This window comes from Culicoides brevitarsis, chromosome 3, assembly GCF_036172545.1.
Source record: "Culicoides brevitarsis isolate CSIRO-B50_1 chromosome 3, AGI_CSIRO_Cbre_v1, whole genome shotgun sequence".
In the NCBI taxonomy this organism is placed as follows: Eukaryota; Metazoa; Arthropoda; class Insecta; order Diptera; family Ceratopogonidae; genus Culicoides; species Culicoides brevitarsis.
This window is the reverse complement of record NC_087087.1, coordinates 15560220-15582990: the sequence shown is the minus strand read 5'-3', so window position 1 is coordinate 15582990 and position 22771 is coordinate 15560220. Positions and strand designations below refer to the sequence as shown.

At 31.5% G+C, this 22771-nt stretch overlaps 5 protein-coding genes across 7 annotated transcripts; 3 read left to right on the top strand and 2 right to left on the bottom strand.

Moving 5' to 3' along the window:
- Window positions 1-10: 10 nt before the first annotated feature.
- On the bottom strand, window positions 11-3181 carry LOC134834950 (DNA polymerase epsilon subunit 2). Of its 2 annotated transcripts, XM_063849784.1 has the most exons (5): window positions 3053-3181; window positions 2848-2995; window positions 1408-2478; window positions 278-585; window positions 11-59 (listed from the first exon to the last, which is right to left on the bottom strand). In XM_063849784.1, exons 1-4 carry the CDS (start codon window positions 3121-3123, stop codon window positions 313-315), a joined length of 1563 nt encoding a protein of 520 aa, XP_063705854.1. In that variant the 5' UTR covers window positions 3124-3181; the 3' UTR covers window positions 11-59; window positions 278-312. The 2 variants fall into 2 exon arrangements, with proteins under 2 accessions (XP_063705854.1, XP_063705853.1); XM_063849783.1 differs by lacking the exon at window positions 11-59 and having other exon boundaries at window positions 129-585.
- Window positions 3182-3245: 64 nt separating this feature from the next.
- LOC134834949 (DNA-directed RNA polymerase II subunit RPB2) lies at window positions 3246-10830 on the top strand. Its single transcript, XM_063849782.1, has 6 exons — window positions 3246-3398; window positions 3520-3743; window positions 3811-4809; window positions 6130-7768; window positions 9291-9847; window positions 10670-10830. Exons 1-6 carry the CDS (start codon window positions 3380-3382, stop codon window positions 10757-10759), a joined length of 3528 nt encoding a protein of 1175 aa, XP_063705852.1. The 5' UTR covers window positions 3246-3379; the 3' UTR covers window positions 10760-10830.
- A 336-nt stretch (window positions 10831-11166) lies between these two features.
- Window positions 11167-14475, top strand: LOC134834433 (cAMP-regulated phosphoprotein 19). The gene is made up of 3 exons (XM_063849083.1): window positions 11167-11296; window positions 12009-12132; window positions 13627-14475. The coding sequence occupies exons 2-3, from the start codon at window positions 12061-12063 to the stop codon at window positions 13933-13935; spliced, it is 381 nt and encodes a 126-aa protein (XP_063705153.1). The 5' UTR covers window positions 11167-11296; window positions 12009-12060; the 3' UTR covers window positions 13936-14475.
- Window positions 14476-15409: 934 nt separating this feature from the next.
- On the bottom strand, window positions 15410-16424 carry LOC134834432 (viral IAP-associated factor homolog). Its single transcript, XM_063849081.1, has 2 exons — window positions 16261-16424; window positions 15410-16150 (listed from the first exon to the last, which is right to left on the bottom strand). The coding sequence occupies exons 1-2, from the start codon at window positions 16264-16266 to the stop codon at window positions 15467-15469; spliced, it is 690 nt and encodes a 229-aa protein (XP_063705151.1). The 5' UTR covers window positions 16267-16424; the 3' UTR covers window positions 15410-15466.
- Window positions 16425-16503: 79 nt separating this feature from the next.
- LOC134834428 (uncharacterized) lies at window positions 16504-22307 on the top strand. 2 transcript variants are annotated; one of them, XM_063849078.1, is made up of 6 exons: window positions 16504-16692; window positions 16993-17194; window positions 17259-17613; window positions 18687-18774; window positions 18839-19503; window positions 19644-22307. In XM_063849078.1, exons 1-6 carry the CDS (start codon window positions 16646-16648, stop codon window positions 22295-22297), a joined length of 4011 nt encoding a protein of 1336 aa, XP_063705148.1. In that variant the 5' UTR covers window positions 16504-16645; the 3' UTR covers window positions 22298-22307. The 2 variants fall into 2 exon arrangements, with proteins under 2 accessions (XP_063705148.1, XP_063705147.1); XM_063849077.1 differs by having other exon boundaries at window positions 18836-19503.
- The last annotated feature ends 464 nt before the right edge of the window (window positions 22308-22771 follow it).

Sequence of the window (22771 nt, the reverse complement as noted above, 5' to 3'; positions counted from 1 at the left end):
ATTTTTTATTTTTTCTCGCGATTTTTGTAATTTTTTGTAGTAAAAAGTTCATTTTAGAGCTAAAAATTAAAGAATTTCAACAAAAAATTAATTTTAAAAGAAAAAATTTATAATTTTTATCACTTTTTTCGTAATTTTTGTGTTTCTCTTAACAGCTGAGTTGGAATTCCATTTTTTCATGCGTTCCATTTCACGGTTGTGTGAGTGAGAGAACGAAAGAGTGAGAAAAAACACACAAAAAGGGGGCAAAATTTCTTATAAGAATCTCGTACGTGACTTTTTACACAAATTTTATTCAATTTTTTAATGTTTTTATGCCTCATCCTCGTCGGGCAGCTCGGAATCTTCAACCGTTCGACTTGTTGCCATGTAAACTTTGAACGCAAATTTGGATTTTGGGAAGGAGCCGGTATTGATGACAGTGCAATCGTGATGTTTGGCATGAAAAGCGTTACTTGGATCGGCAACAACGATCAAATCTGGTAGCGGGTAGAGCTGTAAAGAGGCGTCAAAGTCCCAAAAAGTCGGTAATGCGATGGGATGAAGGGGCGCCAGTGTGCCTTGACTGATGAGGGTTCGCGTGAACTGTAAGAAAAAATATTTTTTTATTAATTTTTGATTGTTTTAAAATTATTTTTTAAGTTTTTTGTTTCAAAAATATTTAAAAAATAATTTTTTAAAAATTTAAGGGAAAAATCCTTATAGAAAAAATTAAATTTTAAATTAAATTAAATTTATTTTTTTTTTTTTATAAAAAAATAATTTAGAAAAAATCTCTGTAAAAAAAGTTTTTAAGAAACAAAAATTATTTTTTTTTTCTAAAAAATTAAATTATTTAAAATATTGGATTAAAAATTTAGAAAAAATTAAAATCTTTTGATCAAAATTATTTTATTAATTAAATAAATAATTTAATTAAAAAAAATTGAATTAAAAAAAAATTGAAAAAAAATTAATTTAAAATTTAAAAAATATTTATAATTTTTTTAATTTAAATATTGCAATATTTAATAAAAAAAAAATAGAACAAAATTCAAAAAAAAAACTAAGCTTGTTAAAAAAAATTATACCAAAAATTTTCCTAATTTATTTTTCTAAGAATTAACAATTTTGAATTTTCTTTCAAAATTTCATAAAAAATTTCAAAAAATCCCCCAAATATGAATTTTTTTAAAAAATTTGTAAATTTTATTCTTTTGGATTCTTGACAAGTAAAAAATAAATTTTATATAAAAAATTAGGTAGTTAAATTTATTTTTTTTTCGAAAATTTCTTGAAAGATTAAAAAATTAAAAAAAAATTTTTGATGAAAATTTTAATTTTTGAAAAAAGAGCAAGAGACAAAAAGTCAAAAATAAATTTGTAAAAAAAAAAAAAAATTATTAAAATTGAAAAATTTGAACTTACGTGATCATCCAAAGTCCCCGTGGAAGGAAACTTAATAGCATTTCGACATAATTTGGTGACAAGTTCACATCTCATCACGACAATTTGTTGCGTGCAATACTGAAGTCGACATGGATTTGTCGTAAAAATCGCTTTGGGACACTTTTTCTGAATATCTTTTGTCAAACACGCAGGCAACGGAGGTCTCGGAAGAATATTAACCGATATCGGATCTTCACTGGCAGGCACAAAAACGATAAAAGTCTCTCTTTTCAGTCGACTTGTGGCATCAATGATCTCTCCCAAGGCATTCAAATGCGTTTTCAGGTCATACGGATCGTCGTAATTCTTCATAAATGGTCCCATCAGCACAATTGCGATCGGCGGTACCTCATCATAGCCCTCAAAAAGCACTTTTAGCTTCTGCATGACAATCGGAACATCCAACCAAACCTCCGACAAGAACACAATCCCGTCATTTTCGTTCTTTTTCTCGATTTCCTCCAATTTTTTCGAATATTTTAACAAAATTTTGGATTTCCCGCCCCACGTATTGGCAGTTCCGAAGAATGCGCGACTCGAATTCGCCATTTCGGGCGGCGGAAATCCCAAACCCGAGACTTTTAACACTTCGTCGCAGTACGTGCCCTCGGCTAAGACAAAGCAACCTTCGCAAAAGAGTCCGGAATGCATCGTGGCGTCGCTGATGTCGATTTGAACGGCTCCCGTTGGGTCTTCGATGAAATATTTGCCTTCGGAAAGTTGCGCCAAGAGTCCCAAAACGACAATATCCTTTAATTTTGATGATGACAGGAGATTTTCGACTTTTTTCAGCTGAAATGCGGGAGTTGCGGCGCCAACGACAGAGCTTCCGGCGAATAAGGGATGTCGCACAGTTCGTTGCCACAAAATTTGATATCTGTCACGGATGTATTTGGATTTCATGCTGCAATCGGCCATTAAAGACCTGGAGGTTTCGGTATCGATCGTGAATTTTTTGCGTTCGTCGTTGAATTTGTAACGAGGAACGTCGAAGGCACTGATGACTGAGAAAATTGTCTCATTTTCGTCTAATCCAGCGTTTGTGCAGTCCTAAAAAATTAAATTTTTGAATTAAAAATACTTGAAATTTATCGAAAAATCTGATTTTTGGTTAAAAAATGTTCAAAATTTATCAAAAAATCAATTTTTTTTGAAGAAAATTGAGAACTTTCAATCAAAAAACAAAATTTTTAATGAAAAATGTTCAAAATTCATCGAAAAATCAGATTTTTTTTTATGAAAAATGTTTAAAATTGATGAAAAGTTCTTGAAATTGATGAAAAAAAAGAAAATGTTAAAGAGAAAATGCTCGAAATTGACAGAAAAATCAATTTTTTGATAAAAAGTTCTAAAAAATTGATAGAAAAAATTAAATTTTCGAAGCAAAAAGCTCAAAATTGACTAAAAAATGACCCTTACTCGAATTGCGAGGTCCAAATGCTCCCTTTCAATGTTCAAAGTCTTCGTTCCTTGCCTCTGAATGTGACTCAGGATACTTTTCATCCATTTATTGCGATCATCCAGACTCAATGGAAGCAACATCTCTGCCAAGTAAGTACTTGAATCCCTAAAAAAATGAAAAATTTCATAAAATTATTCTAAAAATTCATTTTTTACCACTTACGATTTGATAAAGAAGCCACTAACTTTGAATTTTGTAGCTACCTGATTTTTAATTTTAGTTAATTCATCCATTTTTCCTCGAAATTCAAGTCCAGCAAAATAAAAATATCAAAAAACGCGCGAAATTAAACCACACTGAGACCTCTTCAATGCTTTTCATCCAAAACAAGCCGAATATTTGACAGGTTTTAGTGTTTTTGACGTTTGCTGTCACGCAAATTCGGGGCAAAAACACAACACATTACGTTTGGTGCCCAGAAAAAGTGAAAATTACCAAGGAAATCTCGAGTTTTTGTCCTGAAAAAGTTAGTCAAACCCGAGTTTCATCATGTACGAAAACGAAGAAGGTAAAAATTTCCCAAAATTTTCACGTAAAATTATTTTTTTTGAGAAATATTGAAATTGACGCTACGCCGGCCATTAAATTTCGTACGGAATTTCATAACAAACAATTTTCGCTCGTTTTAGATCAATATGAAGAGGAGGATCAGGAAGAAATCTCTCATGAACTCTGGCAGGAAGCATGTTGGATCGTCATTAACGCCTATTTCGACGAAAAAGGTCTCGTACGGCAACAATTGGACAGCTTCGACGAGTTCATACAGATGTCTGTACAACGTATTGTCGAGGATTCGCCGGCAATTGACCTACAAGCGGAAGCCCAACACACGAGCGGTGAACTGGAAAATCCTGTAAGTTAATTTTTTGATGAATTTTTAAATTTTTTTGAAGAATTTTCATGAAAAATTTATTTTTTAGCCGCGATTTTTGCTGAAATTCGATCAAATTTACCTTTCCAAACCGACACATTGGGAGAAAGATGGCAGTCCAAGTCCCATGATGCCCAATGAAGCTCGTTTGAGGAACCTGACGTACTCGGCGCCCCTTTATGTCGACATCACAAAGACGAAAATCGTCGAGGGGCAGGAGCCGATCGAGACTCAGCACCAAAAAACGTTCATCGGCAAGATTCCCATCATGTTGCGGTCAACTTATTGCCTTCTGAGTCAGTTAACGGATCGAGATTTGACAGAATTGAACGAATGTCCCTTGGATCCGGGCGGTTACTTCATCATTAACGGCTCCGAGAAGGTTTTAATCGCTCAAGAGAAGATGGCAACGAACACAGTTTACGTTTTCAGCATGAAAGACGGCAAATACGCGTACAAAGCTGAGATCCGTTCATGCTTGGAGCACAGTTCGCGTCCCACATCCACACTTTGGGTCAATATGATGGCACGCGGCGGACAAGGAATGAAAAAATCCGCCATCGGACAACGTGTTATCGCCATTTTGCCGTATATCAAGCAAGAAATCCCCATTATGATCGTTTTTCGTGCTCTTGGATTCGTCGCAGATCGTGATATTTTGGAACACATCATCTACGACTTTGACGATCCCGAAATGATGGAAATGGTAAAACCCTCGCTCGATGAGGCTTTTGTCGTGCAAGAGCAAAATGTCGCGTTGAACTTTATTGGAGCGCGTGGTGCGAGGCCCGGCGTGACGAAAGACAAGCGTATCAAGTACGCGAAGGAAATTTTGCAGAAGGAAATGTTGCCGCATGTGGGCGTTTCGGACTTTTGTGAGACGAAGAAGGCGTACTTTTTGGGCTACATGGTGCATCGGTTGCTGCTTGCGTCGTTGGGACGTCGCGAATTGGATGATCGTGATCATTACGGGAACAAGCGGTTGGATTTGGCAGGACCTTTGTTGGCTTTCCTGTTTCGCGGGCTGTTTAAAAATTTGATGAAGGAGGTAAGTTTTGTTTTTTTTTTTTTGAATTTGAGATATTGAGAAAAAAAATATTAATTTTTGGCACGTTTTTCAAAAATTTATTTTTTTAAATTAAAAATGTTTATTTAAAATCTGAATTTAAATGATTTAGGCTTTAAAAAACGTTTTTAAGAAAAAGTTTTGTTTGAAATATTCCTAAATTTTTTTTTTAATTTTTGGGCTAAAAAATTTTATTAAAGCAATTAAAGCAGGCAAAATTTTGTTTTTAAATTTAAATTTAAAAAAAAAAATTTGAAATTTTTAAAAAAAAATTATTTCAATTTTTTTTGTTTGTTTTTTTTATAAAAAAAAAATAAGATTAAATTTCAATTAAAAATTTTTAAATTTAAAATCAAAAATTGAAATAATTCTTTAATTTAAAAAATATTAAAAATTATTTTTTATTAAAATATTTGATTAAAAAAAATTAAATTATATTTTTTCTAATTTTTTATTTTATTTTATTTTTTAATTAGGCCGCTCCAAATGAAACTCAATAGTTTTGTCCGATGCCCCATTTTAAATTCGAAAATCCAATGGGGCAAAATAAAAAAAAAATTTAAAAATTTCATCAAAAATTACCGATTTTTTGGTGTATTTTCATAATTTTTCAAGAAAATTTTTCAATTTTTAGTAATTTTTGTATTGAAAATCGTATTTTGACATTAAATTTTCTTTTGAAAAATAATTTTCATGAAAATTGTTGAATTTTTTTATCAAAAAAAATTTTTACAGTTATTTTTAAGATATTCATTTTTTTCAATTTTAATTAAAAATTTTTTAGATCAATTTTTAATACACAAATATCAATGTAAAAAATTCAATATGGAAGATAAAAAAAATATTTATTTTTATTATGATAAAAATTTAAAGTTATTTGAACTAAACTGTATGAAACTTAAGAATCAAATTAGAAAAAAAAAATAATTAAAAATAAAATATAATTTTTTTTTATTCCAATTTTCAATGAAATTTTCATTTATGAAAACTAAAAAAAAAAATTAAATTAAATTTTAAATTGAAAATTTTTGATTAATTATTTTTTTATAATTTTATTTATTTTTAGATATAAAAAAATTGTCTTAAAAATTAAATTCTAAAAATTCATTTTTTTTATTTGCCAATTTTTTTTTTAATTTTAAATCATTCTTCATGAGTAAATTTCCGACTAAATTTTTTTTTTGCTTGAAAATTTTAAATCCAATTCAAATTTAAAATTAATTTTTTTTTTTTCTTAAAATCGCAAATTCATTAATTTTAATTTAAATAAAAAATTAAAAAATTATTTTTTCTCTTACCCAGGTTCGAATGTACGCCCAAAAATTCATCGATCGCGGCAAAGACTTCAACTTGGAACTCGCCATCAAGACAAAAATCATCACCGACGGCTTACGATATTCCCTTGCTACCGGCAACTGGGGCGACCAAAAGAAAGCTCATCAAGCCCGTGCTGGCGTCTCTCAAGTCTTGAACCGTTTAACGTTCGCTTCTACTTTATCTCATTTACGTCGTGTCAACTCCCCCATTGGTCGCGACGGAAAACTCGCCAAACCCCGTCAGTTACACAACACGCTATGGGGCATGATCTGTCCCGCCGAAACCCCCGAGGGAGCTGCTGTCGGTCTCGTCAAAAATTTAGCTCTCATGGCTTACATTTCGGTCGGATCGCAACCTTCGCCGATTTTGGAGTTCTTGGAAGAGTGGTCGATGGAAAATTTGGAAGAAATTGCGCCATCCGCCATCGCAGATGCGACAAAAATCTTCGTGAACGGTTGCTGGGTCGGAATTCATCGCGATCCGGAACAACTTATGGCCACACTGAGAAAGTTGCGACGTCAAATGGACATTATTGTGTCGGAAGTCAGTATGATTCGCGATATTAGGGATCGTGAAATACGAATTTACACTGATGCGGGTAGGATTTGTCGCCCCTTGTTGATTGTAGAAAACGGAAAATTACTGTTGAAGAAGCGCGATATTGAAATGTTGAAAGATCGGGACTATAATAACTTCGGATGGCAAGTTTTGGTTGCCTCTGGGGTTGTGGAGTACATCGATACGTTGGAAGAAGAGACAGTTATGATTGCGATGACTCCCTTTGATTTGACTCAGGATAAGGAAAATGCTTATTGTACGACTTACACGCATTGCGAGATCCATCCGGCGATGATTTTGGGCGTTTGTGCTTCAATTATCCCCTTTCCGGATCACAATCAGAGTCCCCGTAACACCTATCAAAGTGCTATGGGTAAACAAGCGATGGGCGTTTATATCACGAATTTCCACGTTCGCATGGACACCCTTGCCCATGTCTTGTATTACCCCATGAAGCCACTTGTAACGACGCGTTCCATGGAATATCTCCGTTTCCGTGAACTTCCAGCTGGAATCAACTCAATTGTCGCTATTTTATGCTACACCGGATACAATCAAGAAGACAGCGTTATCCTGAATGCTTCTGCCGTCGAACGAGGCTTTTTCCGTTCCGTCTTCTACCGTTCCTACAAAGACTCGGAGAACAAACGTGTTGGCGATCAAGAAGAACAATTCGAAAAACCCAATCGTCAAACGTGTCAAGGCATGCGAAACGCCCTGTACGACAAATTAGACGACGACGGGATTATTGCGCCCGGCATTCGTGTCTCGGGTGACGATGTGGTTATCGGAAAAACGATCCAGTTGGCAGATAATGAGGATGAACTGGATGGCACGACGAAGAGATATACGAAAAGAGATGCGTCGACGTTCTTGAGAAATTCGGAAACGGGAATTGTGGATCAAGTTATGCTCACATTAAACTCCGAGGGATATAAATTCTGCAAAATTCGTGTAAGGTCGGTACGTATTCCGCAAATTGGCGATAAATTTGCGTCGCGGCACGGGCAAAAAGGTACCTGCGGGATTCAGTATCGGCAGGAGGATATGCCGTTTACGTGTGAAGGTAAGAAAAATATTTTAATTATTTTTTTTATTCAAAAAATATTTCACAAAAAATTAATCCAAAAAAAAAAAAAATACTTTTTATACAAAATGACAAAATGTTAGCCATTTTAGTCATTAATCAAAAGTTGATTTTTGGATCTACATTGATTTAAAATCAAAAATTTAAAAAAAACTTAAAAAATTTTAAGATTTTTAACATTTTTTTGCCAAATTAACTCTTAAAAATAATTCTGAAAAAAATTAAATTTAATTTTTTTTCGAATATTTGAATTTTTTTTTATAAAATTTTTGAAAAAATTATGGTTCTTGATGATAAATTTGAAGAAAATTTTTATTAATATTTTTTTTTTCAAAATTTTTGAATAAAATATTTAATATTTTTAAACATTTTTTCAACATTAAATTCATTATTTAAAAAAAAAACAATTAAATTTACAAAATAATTTTTTTAAAAAAAAAAAAAATAAAATTGTCGAATTCAAAAATTTTTAAAAAATTTTAATTTCAAATTTGAAAAATCCCACTTTTGAACGTGTTTATTTAATCGTTTTTACCAGTTTTTTTAGCAAATTTTAATGTTTTTAACCATAAATTCATGAAAACTAAAGAAAAATTCAATTTTAATTAAAAAAAATAAATTTTTTTCGAAATAAAGATAAAGGCCGCTCCAAATTTTTTTCCTGTTTTTGTCCCCTTTTTTATTTAAAAAATAAAATTTTTTTAACAATTTTTATTTATAAATTTTTTAATTTTAAATTTTGAAAAATAAAAATTTTTGAATGTTTATTTAATCGTTTTTAAATTTTTTTTAGCAAATTTTGAATGTTTTTTTTAACCATAAATTTTTACTAAAAAAAATCCAATTTTTTTAAACATAAATCAGATAAAAAATTAGAACCAAAGAAAAAAAATATTTAAATAAAAAATTAAAAAAAAAAATTTGTAGATTAACAATTTAAAATTTAAAAAAAAAAAATTTTAAAAAATTTATTATTAATTTTTTTAATTATGTAGTTTTTTTTTTTTTGCAAAGCAAAAATTGAAAATATTTTCACAATTCCAAGAAATCAACAAAAAAGAGAAAATTTTTGACGGAATGTGAAAAATTGAAAGAATTAATTACAAAAATTTTTTAATATAAAATGTAAATAAATTTTTAAATTAAAATTTTACAATTTTAAGAAAAATAAAAAATAAATAAAAAAAATTAAATTTAATTAAAATTAAAATTTTACAAAATATTGCTTTCTAAAAAATTAAAAGATGTAAGAAATATTCGCCTTAAAATTCCACGTAAAATTTTATAATTTTTTTTCCAAACTTGGAAAGAAATTTAATAATTTTTTTTTATTTTAAAAAATTTAAACCCTAAAATTTTTCGATAAAATAAAAATTTTAAAATTGATAATCGATCATTCGAGATAATCGAAAATATTTTTTTTTAATTTCAATTAAAATTCACTCGTTTAAAACTTAAAGATTTTAAAAAAAATCATTAATTATTTTAAAATTATTTTCAGGTCTCACCCCGGATATCATCATCAATCCCCACGCTATCCCGTCTCGGATGACAATTGGCCATTTAATCGAGTGCATTCAAGGCAAACTTGGTTCAAACAAGGGAGAAATTGGCGATGCGACACCGTTCAACGATGCTGTCAACGTACAAAAAATCTCTACCTTCTTGCAAGATTACGGATATCAACTCAGAGGTAACGAAGTGATGTACAACGGGCACACGGGACGCAAAATTAATGCACAAGTCTTCTTGGGCCCGACTTATTATCAACGTTTGAAGCACATGGTAGACGACAAAATCCATTCGAGAGCTCGTGGTCCGGTGCAAATTCTCGTAAGACAACCCATGGAAGGTCGTGCGCGTGATGGCGGCTTGCGTTTCGGCGAGATGGAACGTGATTGTCAAATTTCCCATGGAGCGGCACAGTTTTTGCGAGAACGTTTGTTTGAGGTCTCAGATCCTTATCGGATTCACGTGTGCAACTTCTGCGGCTTGATTGCGATCGCTAATTTGAGAAATAACACGTTTGAGTGCAAGGGATGCAAAAATAAGACTCAGGTGAGAATTTTTTAATTTTTTTTTTGGCAAAAGTAATGAGGAAAAGTGTTTCATGTTACAAAATTATACTTTTTTTCTTGAATTTCCAAGATTTTCTTGATTTTCCATTAAAATTATTGAAAAAAAAGTTTGAATTAGCTAAAAAATGCTTTTCAAAATTTTTAACGGTAACTTTTCGAATTGACGTAAAAAATTTTTGGCATAAAATTTAATAAAACTGTCAAATTTTAAGTAAATTTTACAATTTTTGAACATATTTTAACAGTTTTTGATCAAAATTTAGAAATAATGTTTTTAATTTTACACTTTTTTAGATTTTAATGAAGTAAAAAACAGATTTCGAATTTTTAACGGTCATTTTTTGAATTGACATTTACAAATTTTCTATTAAAAACGTGTCATTTTTAGGCAAAACTTTAAATTTTTGTTAGATTTTGACTATTTTAAACAAATTTTTCCCATAAATTCGAAATTTTTAAGAATTTTGAGACATAAGATGTCAAAAATTTTATTGAAATCTCTATTTTAAATCAATTTTAAGGTTATTTTTTTAAAAATTATCGATTTTAACCACAAAAATTAATATTTGAACTAAATTTTGAAAAAATTATTACAATTATTAATTGTCAAAATTAAAAATTTTAAGTTTTTTAATGAAAACCATAAAAAATATTTAGAAAATATTAAAAAAGTTCAAAATTTAATAATATTTTTTTAAAATTTGAATTAAAATTTAAATAAAAATGAAATCTGAAACAATTTATCTACTTACCTTTTCATGAAATCTTTCAAATTTTAACAATTTTTTCCTTCTTTCCACAGATTTCTCAAGTCAAACTGCCGTATGCCGCTAAATTGCTATTCCAGGAACTGATGTCTATGAATATTGCGCCACGTCTCATGGTCATCTAAGCGTTAAAATCAACAAATATTAGATACTTAAGTCCCTTTTTCCATGAAAAATGAATAAAAATTTAATTAAATTGACGAAAAATTGCATTTTCAATCGATTTTTTGTGAGCTACCCTTTGTTAAAGTCCCATTGCGCAACATAACAAAATTTCCTACGTCACAAATTTTCATTTGAATTCGTTAAAAATTAAAAGTTCGTTAATCTGAAAGAATTTTCACTTTAAAAATTAATTTAACTAAATTTTTCTTAAATAATTTTGAAATTTTAAAATTTTTATGACAAAATTTTAAATAATTAATTAAAAATTTCTTCAAAAAAATTAAAAAATTCAAAAAATTAATAAAAAAATTAATTTTATATGAAAATCAACTCATCACAAATTCGCATCGGGTCAAAAAAATATTCTAGAAAATCGTACTGGGACATCAACTGAACTATCAACCGTATTAAATAAAAGCAAAAAAAAAATCATAATTAAACAAATCTAATCCAGGAACTGCTCTAAATTACCTACGGATTACTGGTTCAAGCATCAGGTAAGCCATTCCTCCGTTTCGTCTTCGTCGCGGGCTACGAAAAAGTCGAAAAAATTAATTTGCGAAAAAATGATGCCCAATTTTGCCATCGTTTTGTTTATATTCGATAAACATTGCGAAAAATTCATCGGGAAAATTCATTTTTTGGCGACTTTGTGGCGGTTTCGAAGCTTTTTCCGTCGAAATTTCCCTCAAAACTCGAAAATTTCCAAAATTCGCAATTTTTTTAAATCCAAAAACTGGAATTATCCGGGAACTTGCATCGCCAAACGTCCTTAAATCTATTTTTAACTCCGCGAAATGGGAAAAAAATCCAAAAATTTCACGTTCAATCGTGTCATGCAAGACTCGCACATGCCAAAACATGTCCTTACACGCAAGAAAAAGGCAAAATTAGGGTCACGTTCCGCACATTTCGATGCAAAGCGAGCGCCGTGTATGCGTTTCTGTGTCGTATGGCGGGCACACAGTCATGGAAACGTGAAATAACATCAATCAAAGGTGTCCTGTGGGCAAAAGTTTTTCACACATTTCGCCAGCGATGCAGTCATTCATTGATGATCGGCGCGAGAGATAAGACGAACGACGTCGAGAAAAGTGTCAATAGTCACGAGACAGCTTTGTTTTTGTTTGGCCTTGAACTAAACCATATGTGATTTTTTTCGTGCTACAATCCGTTCTAAATAAGGAAAAATTTTGCTTTTTTTGACAGATTTCATAGATTTTTGCAGAGGAGAGATTTACATAAAAAAAATTAAGAGAAGATGAGTACAGAAGAGGTTCAATCGCCTACCACAGAGGAAGTCGCCGACACAAATAACGCAGAAAATGCACCTGTGAGTAATTATTTCTTAAATTTTTTAATAATTTTTTTTTTTAATTTTCATAAATTATTGGGCAAAAATTATTTTTTTTAATAATTTTTTTTTTAATAAAAATTTTAAATTTTTTTGATCGAAAATTAATTTTTTATCAAAAATTATTTAAAAAATCAAATTTATTTCAAATATAATTTAAAAATAAATAAATAATGAAAATTAACTATCAAAATAATATTTTTTTTTTTCAAAAATTAAAGTTTTTATTTTTAAAAATTCAATATTTAATTTATCAAAAAAAAAAAAAAATAATTTTATTTTGATAAAAATTTTAAAGTTCTCTAATGAAAATCAATTTTTTTTAAATATTTATTTAATTTAATTTAAAAAATATTTATTTCTAAATAATAATTTTTGTTCATTTTTTAAAATGAAATTTTATTTTTTTTATAAATTAATTTTTATTAATTTTTTTCCACCTATTTTTCAAAATTATTTTTAAAACATATTTAGGCCGCTCCAAATGAAAATCAAAAATAAAGTCCGATGCCCCATTTCAAAAGTCGAAAATCCAATGGGGCAAAATAAAAAAAAAAAGTTAAAAATCTAACCAAAAATGACCGGGTGTATTTTCATAATTTTTCAAGAAAATTTCCATAAAATTTTTGAAAAATTTTCAATTTATTCTAATTTTTGTTTAAGAAATCATATTTTATTATAAATTTTCTTCTCTAAAAATATTTTTCATAAAATTATTAAACTTTTTTTTCAAAATTTTTAGACAGTTATTTTTTATGAAATTTTAATTTTTCAATTTTTAACTTAAAATGATCTTAAATCAATTTTTAATTTGAAAATTTCAAAGAAAATTATTAAAAAACAACAAAAATGTTGATCAACGGTCAAAAATTGCTAAAATTTTGTCATTTGGTATGAAAATAGTATTTCCATTATTTATTTGAATCAAAACTTATTATAAAAAAACTTATAAAACCCCCATTTTATTTTAAAAATTTTGGACTTTATTTTTGATTTTCATTTAGAGCGGCCTTATTTTGATAAAAAATTTATTTGATTTCAAATATTTTTTTTTCTACTGAAATTTTAAATTTTCATTAAAAAAATTATTGGTCAGAACTTCTTGTACCTTTTTAATAAAATTTTATTTTTTCTGAAAAATATAACTTATCAATTTTTCGTAAAAATTTTTTTTTCTTTGTCGAACATTTTATTTATTTTTTGATAAAAATTATTTTTAAAAATTTTTATTTTTTTTTTTATAAAATATTTTGATATTTTGAGTAAAATTTTCAAAAAAAATCTAAAAATCTAAAAAAATTTAAAGTTTTTTTCATTATTTTTTTTTATTTTTTTGAAAGAAATCAATGGTTTTGCTTATATTGAATTTAAAATTGAATACTAAAAAAGATAATTTTTTTTTTTAATTTTTTGAATAATTTAACTTTTTTAACAAAAATTTAATTTTTCCTTTCCATTTTTTAACATTTTCAGTCCACTCGCGAAATCGAGCGCCAAGAGGAGGAAAAACTAAAAGCCAAATATCCAAATGCCTTAGGAATGGGAGGTCCCCGTGGACCTGGCGCACACTCGTCATTCCTGCAGAAGCGCCTGCAAAAGGGCCAAAAGTACTTTGACAGCGGCGACTATCAGATGGCAAAGCAAAAGGGTGGCGGCATCAAGCAAGTTTTCGCCAATAAGCAAGTTGTGACGACGGGCGAGGCAATTCCAACACCGGAATCGGTGCCCGCACGCAAAACCTCCATCATCCAGCCGACATGCAACAAATTCACGACCAGCTAATTAGCTCATCTGTCGTCGTTGTGCGCAACAAATGCAACCGCGGCGACGACGACGACAGACTCTCCTGCTTCTGCGACAACTGATGATGATGATGATTTTGCTGAAACTGGCGACGGCGGCGAAGAATGATTTTTTTCCTTTTTACACAAAAAAAAACACAAAATCTACGATAGATCTTAAGCGAAAGAGAAATGCGATCAATATTTTTTTTCTTCTCATGATCATTTGTTGCTTCTTCTTTATATTTATTAAAATTAATATTAAAAAAATTTAATTTTCGATCGGTAGCAAGTAAAAATTCATCGAACATTCACAGCTCTGAGGACATTTGTTAACGATAAATGTAGTGATGTAAAATTTTTTGATGTTAAAATCCATGATGGAAACGTTGAACATTAGTGGATTAGCGTTAAATGTCAATTTTAAGCAGAAAAATGTGTCTCTTCACTCAAGAAAATCCTTTGAAGAGAAGATATTTGTAATTTTTCGATGAAGTATGTTCAAAAAAAATCTTGTAAAGTACTAAAAATAATAATTTCATGTAATGATATAGTTAAAAATTTTAGTTTTTTGTAAAAAATTATTGAACGCGAATACAAAATGAAGGCAAAAGTCGAAAATTTGATAAAATTTCATGTCAAAAAATTTTTGAAGGACTGAAAAGACCGAATTTTATCAAGAATTAAGGATTTTCGGCAAAAATTAGCAATTTTTGGGTTTAAAATTACGAAAGTGTTATTGAAATTCATGAAAAAAGACAGAAAATGATCATTTTTCAACAAATTACATTCAAAAAATCAACAAAGTGTCATAAAAATGGACAATTAAATATCAAAAATCAATAAAGACAACAAAAATTCTCTGGTAGGACCCATTTTTCGAACAAAAATTATCTTCAAAATCATTATTTCGATCCAAAACTCAAGAAAAAAAATTTTTAGAATAAAAATTAACAAAAAATTTGCATGTAAGTTAAGGCAAAAAGTCTTAAAAGTTCATAAAAATTAAATTCATCTCTCAAAAAATTTAAATTTTCAAAGAAAATTTTCAAAATCTCGAGGTTTGAGAGGATATTTGTTCCTTCAGAGCTAAATTTTACCATAAAAATGGCCAAAATGGACCGTTATATCGCAATCAAAGCTTAAATCTCATCAAAATATGACTTTTTGTTACAAATTTTTTTAAAATATGAAGAAAATCGACAAATTTTATCAAAATTTTTGTCTGAAATTGACTATAGAACACAAAAATGATCAATTTTCTACTAAAAAATACTTTTAAAGACGCAAAAAGAGATTTTGAACAAACATTTGAGACTTTTGAAAACTTAAAAAACGACAAATTTCTTCAATTAAACCTCAAAATTCACTAAAAACTCAAGAATTTCTACAAAAAATTTCTCAATTTTTCCTCGAATCAAGAAAAATTCTTAAATTTTATCTCAAATTCGCACTCAAATCATGAAAAATATTTAAAAAACGCCAAATTTCCATGAAAAAACGTTATTATTATAAAAAAAATCATGAACCCTTCACCAATCATTGGCGTCATTAAGATCCATAAACATTTTATCTTGCACCTTCCTCCGTGGATCGTCTTTAATTTCCGTATTAACTGCTCCTTCGCGTCCCAACAAGTACTCCAACTCATCAATCGACGTATTCGGACCCCGAAGATCAACTTCGCCAATAAATTGTCGCTTCATCTGCCCCTCAAAGTACACAAAGACCGTCGGCAGATTCTTTTCCGGGTAATTCGGGATGCAAGTTGTCGCGATAGACTTCAAAAATTTCGTTGCCGGAAACTTTTGGGCCAGCACCGCCAAATGTTGGTTCAAAAGCTGGCAAAAAGGCACACCTCGACTGTAAAGATGCAACACAACCCAGATCCCCTCGCCCGCTTTATTGACTTCTTGCACATAATCCTGCCCCGAAATTTCGCCGAGAGTGCCGAATTTGTTCTTTTCCGCCAGCGCTTTCATCTCGGCAATGCGCTTGTTGCGATATTCCTGCAGCACAAACTCATCTTCGGAGTCTTCGAGTTCATCGAGTTCGTCCAAATTCATCTCGTCAATGTCTTTGCCGTCTTTTTGCTTCTGATGGATCGTCTCTTCGACCATTTTGACGATATCATCTTCGGTGATTTCCTTTTCCTTCTGCGGAATGATGCCCTTGGCACGCAAAACGTCATTCCATTCGGAGTCTTCGTTCGGATCCTACAAGAAAAAATTCGATTTTTTGTCATGAATCAACGATTTCTGGTATTTTATCACGAGAATGAATCACCTTATATGGTAAAAATTTGTAAACATGTGAAATAACTCACCTGCATTTTCAAAAAAAAAATTCTTTAAAGCTTTTTTCAGGTAACTTTTGGTTTTGGACGACTTCAGATCACTTTTGGACCAGATTTCAGTGATAAACAGCAAGAATTGGGCCGGAAATCCGTCAAATTGGGCAGACAAAGAGAGCTGCACCCGAATTTTCAATCGCTACTGTCTTTTTTGAGCTCCCGTGAAGTAAAGAGACGTCAAATTATGTGGTTTGCGATCCGGAGAGTGAAGTTTGCTCGTATAAATAAATGACGTGTGGCACTTTTCAATAAAAAAAATCACCAAAAATCCTCATTTCCCTGCGAATTTGCGACAATTAACCAGCTAAACTTACCAAAAACGTATTATTTCGCGCCTTGAGGAGCCAACAGCCATAAAATGGACAAGTTTTTGGGGTACAAAGTGCGAGAATTAGTGGACAAGGCGTAAGTATAAAAATTTTTTCCCTTGAATTTTGTGGAAAAACATGTTTTTGCCTTGAAATTGTACTTTTTGAGGTAATTTCATGTCGAAAAAAAATTTTAAAGAATGATTTTCCGCTTGAAATGATGAAAATTTGTGAAATTTCGGAAGAAATTTCCGATTTAATCGTTTTTGGGTGTTGAAATGCATTGGAATGCGAGTTGTGTGTCGTACTGAATCGAAACCTAGATACGTACGTTTTATCTTTTCGTATCGAATGTACGAAAGAATGTCATTGAAAAGGTTTTAACTTCACTTTTCAGCACAAATGTCGTCATGAATTACACAGAAATCGAGGGAAAAGTGCGAGAAGCGACGAATGACGACCCATGGGGACCCACGGGACCGCTGATGCAAGAGCTAGCTCACGCTACCTTCACCTACGAACACTTTCCCGAAGTCATGTCGATGCTGTGGAAGCGAATGTTGCAAGAAAATAAAAGTAATTGGAGAAGAACGTACAAGGTAAGCAACTCTTTTCAAGAATTTCAAGTGAAATTTTATCTAATAATTTTTTTTTCTCGCTCAGAGTCTCCTGTTACTCAATTATTTGGTACGTAATGGATCGGAACGGGTTGTCACAAGTGCTCGTGAACACGTTTATGACTTAAGATCGTTGGAAAATTACACATTTGTGGATGAAAATGGAAAAGATCAGGGTATTAATGTGCGACACAAGGTCCGTGACTTGATGGATTTCATTCAGGATGACGATAAATTGCGCGAGGAGCGGAAAAAGGCGAAAAAGAACAAGGATAAGTACATTGGGATGAGCTCGGATGTCGCAAGTATGAAATTTGGAGGCATGGGAAGCAGCGATCACAGTTACCGGGATCGGGATCGTGACACTTCTTTTAATTCGTCGTCGCGTAGGAGTAATGAATGTAAGTTTTTGGAAATTTTTAGTAAGAAATTAGGGGAAATTTTTCATTTTTTGAAGGGATTTGAAAGATTTTTAAGCAAAATTTGCGATATATGAGTGAAATTTTAAAATTTTTAAAAGACTTTTAGCTTATATTAGCGAAAAATTTATTTTTAAAATTTTTAACGGTCATTTTTTGAATTGACATTTACAAATTTTTTATTTAAATTCGCTTTAAGTTGTCAAATAACGAAGAATTTTTCAATTTCTTAATATTTTTTGTAGTTTTAAGCATAAAAATTTATTTATTTAGATAATTTTCACAAGTTTTATACTCTTTTGGGCTTTTTATTAGCGAAGAAGTGAATTTCAAAATTTTTAACGGTCAACTTTTGAATTGACATTTACAAATTTTTGGCTAAACTTGCAAAGTATTGACAAAATACGAATTTCTTTGAATAATTTTTTGACTTTTTAAGAAGTTTAGCGTCAAAATTTTAATATTTTCTTCACTTTTAATTTTAATAAAATTTTTAAGTGTCAAAAAATCAAGTTTTCAATTTTAAACGGTCATTTTTTGAATTGACATTCACGAATTTTTTAAGTTTATTCATTAAAAATTTTAATTTTTAGTTAATTTTTTCTCTGGATTTTGAATTTTTGAGGTTTAAATTAGCAAAAATTCTTTTCAACGGTAATTTCTTAAATTGATATCAAAAAAAATTATAGAAAAATTGCAAAATTTTTTAAAAAATTGTCAAATTAAGAAAAATTATTAAATTTTTAATTTTTGATCAAAATATAGAAATTTTTATATGATTTTTGCCAAAAAATTTTTTTTTTAATTTTTAACGGTCATTTTTAAAATGACATTAACAAATTTTTATTCAAAAATGTCAAATTTTTTGGGAAATATTTAATTTTCAAGCATTGTTAAACGTTTAAAATGACTTTTTTTCTTTAAATTCTACAAAATTTTAAATTTTATAATTTTTTTTAAATAAAAATTTTCAAAAAAAAAATTAAAAATTATGAAAAAATTTCTCTAAATGATCTTTAAAACGCAATTTTCTAATGTTTTATTTCATTTTATAGTTTCAGATAGCAGAGAAAACGACTATCAATACGACGCAGAACGAGAAGATTCCGACAATGATAATTATTCGTCGTCACATAATAATGGGTAATTTCTAGATAATTTTTTTTTCCAAGAATCTCTTATCAAATTTCATTTTTTATTGCAGCAGCAGACGTTACTACGACAAAGAAAGATCAAAATCCCCGAGTCGCAATTCCCCGCCCGCCTCAAATAACGGTCCAACGATCGACAAAAAGGCAATCAGTCTGAACCTGAAAGCGAACGCCGTGAAACCGCAATCGGGCAGCACGAAATCCGGCACGAAACGCATCGATTTGGGCGCCGCATCGCAATTCGGCAAAGATCTCGGCATCAATTCGCCCACGCATCGCAACACACATTCCGAAGATTTGTTCTCGCTGGACAACAATAACACCGCAACCACTACTTCAAGCAATAATTTGGACGATTTGGATGATTTTAATCCGCGCGCCGACGAAAATCAAGAATTTGGAGACTTCACAACGGCTTTTGGGGCACCCTCGAGCACCGCGCCATCCGCAACGACGACGAAAAAAGACGAAATCGACGAATTTGCGGACTTTACATCAGCTTTCACGAGTACAACGCCCGCTCCGAAGCCCGTAGCTGCCGCGGCGCCAAGTGCGGATTTGCTTTTTGGCGATATTTCGATGCCTGCGACGACGAATCAACCGCAACCGGATCTCTTTTCGGCATTAGGAGGCCTCGGAACAACAACAAACACCTCAACGACGACAGATTTGTTGTCAGACTTCAAGGGGATTTCACTGGGAGGCCCTCAATTCAATAATGGTGAGTAAAGAAAACGACTTTTATGAAGTAACAAAGCACTTTCAGTCCCCGTCAATGAATTTTTCTCGGCCCGTTAGAAATTTAAGGCATGAAGAGTGAGTTATCTTTTGGGAAACGTGTGAAAATTTTTGCAATTCCAGCAAATAACAACGTTCGTCAGCGCCGTTTGACGGAAGAAACGACCAAACTTCTCAACCGGTTGCAAGAAATCGACAAAATTGAGTCGGAAAATGCACTTTTGCACATCTCGGAGGCGATTTCATCGTGGAAACTTCACTTGCCAGGCCCGTGCACCGTGGAAAAGCTCTCGCGACGGGATGTAGACTCCATTGATTGGACAAAATTCGCTCGCAACGAGTACTCTGACGTCATAAACTCACTTTTGATGGTTCTGGATGACAACGCAGCAGCTGTAGATGCGACAATTGCCTCCATTTTCACCGTCGACGATAATTTTGAGTTTTTATCTGAAGCTCTTTTGTCACTTACCAACAAAAATTTGATAAAAACGAAGCCACAGCTGGTCCAAGAGCTCTTAAAATCGATAATCCGGGACGAAACTTGCCTTTTTGCGTGTTTCGTGGATGCATCAATCGACGATTCGGACATTTTAGACCCAACTGAACGTGGATTGCGTCAATTAAAGTTAAAAGACTTGCAACAAAATTTAATTTCAGTACCGAATTTAGTTGCAAATGTCGCTGAACGGGAATTTGATGCCTTATTTACACCAAAAAATTATTCAGGGTACATTTTGAGTCACATCGCGAGAGCTGTTTACGTGTTATGTCACTTGGATCACGTCAATTTTGAGTTCATATCACAACTTTTCGGCAAAATTGTGACAAATTTCAACGAATCTCGGCAAAATTCACACTTTTTATCCGTTCTACGACTCTTTGGATACTGGACTTTAGACCATAATGCTCAAATTTTTCGTTTTTTATCACTTTTGGAACGACAATCCGTTGAAATTCTCGCACAAATGATGATAAATCAGGATGACGTCAACATCAAACGACTTCTGGACCCAAAATTATTGCACTCGAACAACTGGAATTACCAATTTTGCACCAAAATACCGTTCAACAACTCGTTCGTGGGCGACATTGCGGTGAAAAATCTCATAAATCTCCTCGCAAACGCCGAAAAAAGCATTTTAATGGATCTCGTGAAGCAACTTGTGCTTGTCTGGAGCAGCAAATCGAGCGTTTTGTCAGTTGAACCGGCGCAACATTTGTTCGTGAGCAAATTATTGGTGCTGTCGGTGGCTTATTTGACGAAAAATGGCAAAAAAATCCCGGATGGCAACGAAATTTCCAAAGGAATGTTCAACGGGATCAAATTTCACTTGGAATCGCCCGACCCGGGTACTCGAGCGATCGGCATGATTTGCAGCGAAGTCATTTTCAACATGCTTCACGATGAACAAGAGGAAAAATTGACCTTTGAATATGATGATTTCCCGGTTGAGGTCAAAAAAATCGTCGACGAGTTGAAAAATTATCCGAAAAATGTGATTTTTGAAGGAAATTTGCCTGAAAATGACTTTGATCCGGTGAAAATTTTGTCGGGACTCATCGAGGAAAGGCAAGAAATCATCTCGGTGGTTAAAAAAGTGACAAAAATCGCTCCTGCCAAGCCCGTGGAGACACAAATAATGGAGGCAACTAGTTCCAAGAGCTTTTCTTTGGTAAAAACTCCCGTTTTTGAGGGCGATTCTGACGATCTTGACTCCGATGACGACCTTGTTCCTTATGATTTGTCCAATGACACTCCCGTAATTGAAGCGAAGGCGCCAAAATTCTTACTTGATCTTGCCGAAGGAGTTTTAACGGAAAACGATCCCGAAACTTTTATGATGTGCCTTGAACGGGGAGCTGCTTTGGTCAAAGATCAACTACCGAAAAGTGATGCTCCGAATGCTTTAAAACTGCTGGATATTTTTATAAATTTATCCCAAAACAGCTACGTTGAAAATTTTGAGCTGCATCGCTTCGATATTTGTGTCGAAATTTGCTTGAGTCACCCGAAGGACTGCGCGCAGTACATTTGCAACGAATTTTATGCCGAACTCTCGAAGTACAATTACAGCACTCGTGTCCTTATGCTCGATATTTTGGGCGAAACAGCGAAAAAACTCGCAAAATGTGACGAAAAACCATCAAAAAGCTCAGAAATCGTTCCTCCAAAGCCGAAATTCGCTCGATTATGGCAAGAAAGTGAATGGACCACGCGTCAAAAGCAAATCCGGAGCATCATTGCAGAACGTTTGAATGCCAAAACACGAAGATTTGCCACAAAAACCGCCAATCCAACCGAAAAAGGTCGCGCAAATAAATTTAACGAAGTCGCAGGATGGTTTTTCTTTCCGCTCGTGCGTGGATTCGGGAAAAATCAGTTTATTTTCAAGGGCAAAGGGTTACAAGACGACATGGATTACATGTTGCTGATCACTTTTGTGCAAACTCTCGCTGTTTTCATCATTTCTGCGGAAAATTGTCCCATCGCGCACAAGTTTGCGGCAGAAACTTTCAATTTGGCGCTCGTTTTGAGGTTTAATGAGCAACCGAAAGTGAGATTGGCGGTTCTGCATTTGTTGGGAACAGTTTTTATGACGATTCGGAGTGAATTGTTGATGTTGTATTTCACGCATGATGTTTACGAGTTGCAAGAATGGCTGAAAGAAACACTCGAAACCGGGAAATTGAATGAGGAGTGTCGGCAGATGGCGGAAAAATTGTTCATTGCTTGCGTTAATTGTCTTGCCGATAAACAAGCGAAAGTTTTATAAAATATTTTTTGGATGGAAATAAAATTTTTGAAGTTGTAATTGGAGTTTTTGATGATTTCTGTACATAATTTAATTTACCTATCTTATACTTTTTTAATTTATTGAAAATTTTTGATTATTTTTAATTAATTTTTATTTTTTTTTATTTATTTTTTAATATTTTTTAAATTACTTTTTATTTTATTTTTATAAATTTTAAATTTTTTTTAAATTATTTTTTTTTTAAACAATTTTTAATTTTTTTTTAATTATTTTTTTTAAATTAAATTTTGTTTAAATTAATTTTTTTTTAAATTAAATTTTTTTTTTTAATTTTTTTTAAAATTATTTTTTCTTAAATTATTTTTTTTTAAATTAATTTTTTTTAAATAATTCTTAATTTTTTTAAAATTATTTTTATTTTTTTTAAATTAATTTTTAATTTTTTAAATTAATTTTCAATTTTTTTAAATAAATTTTTAACTTTTTTTAAAT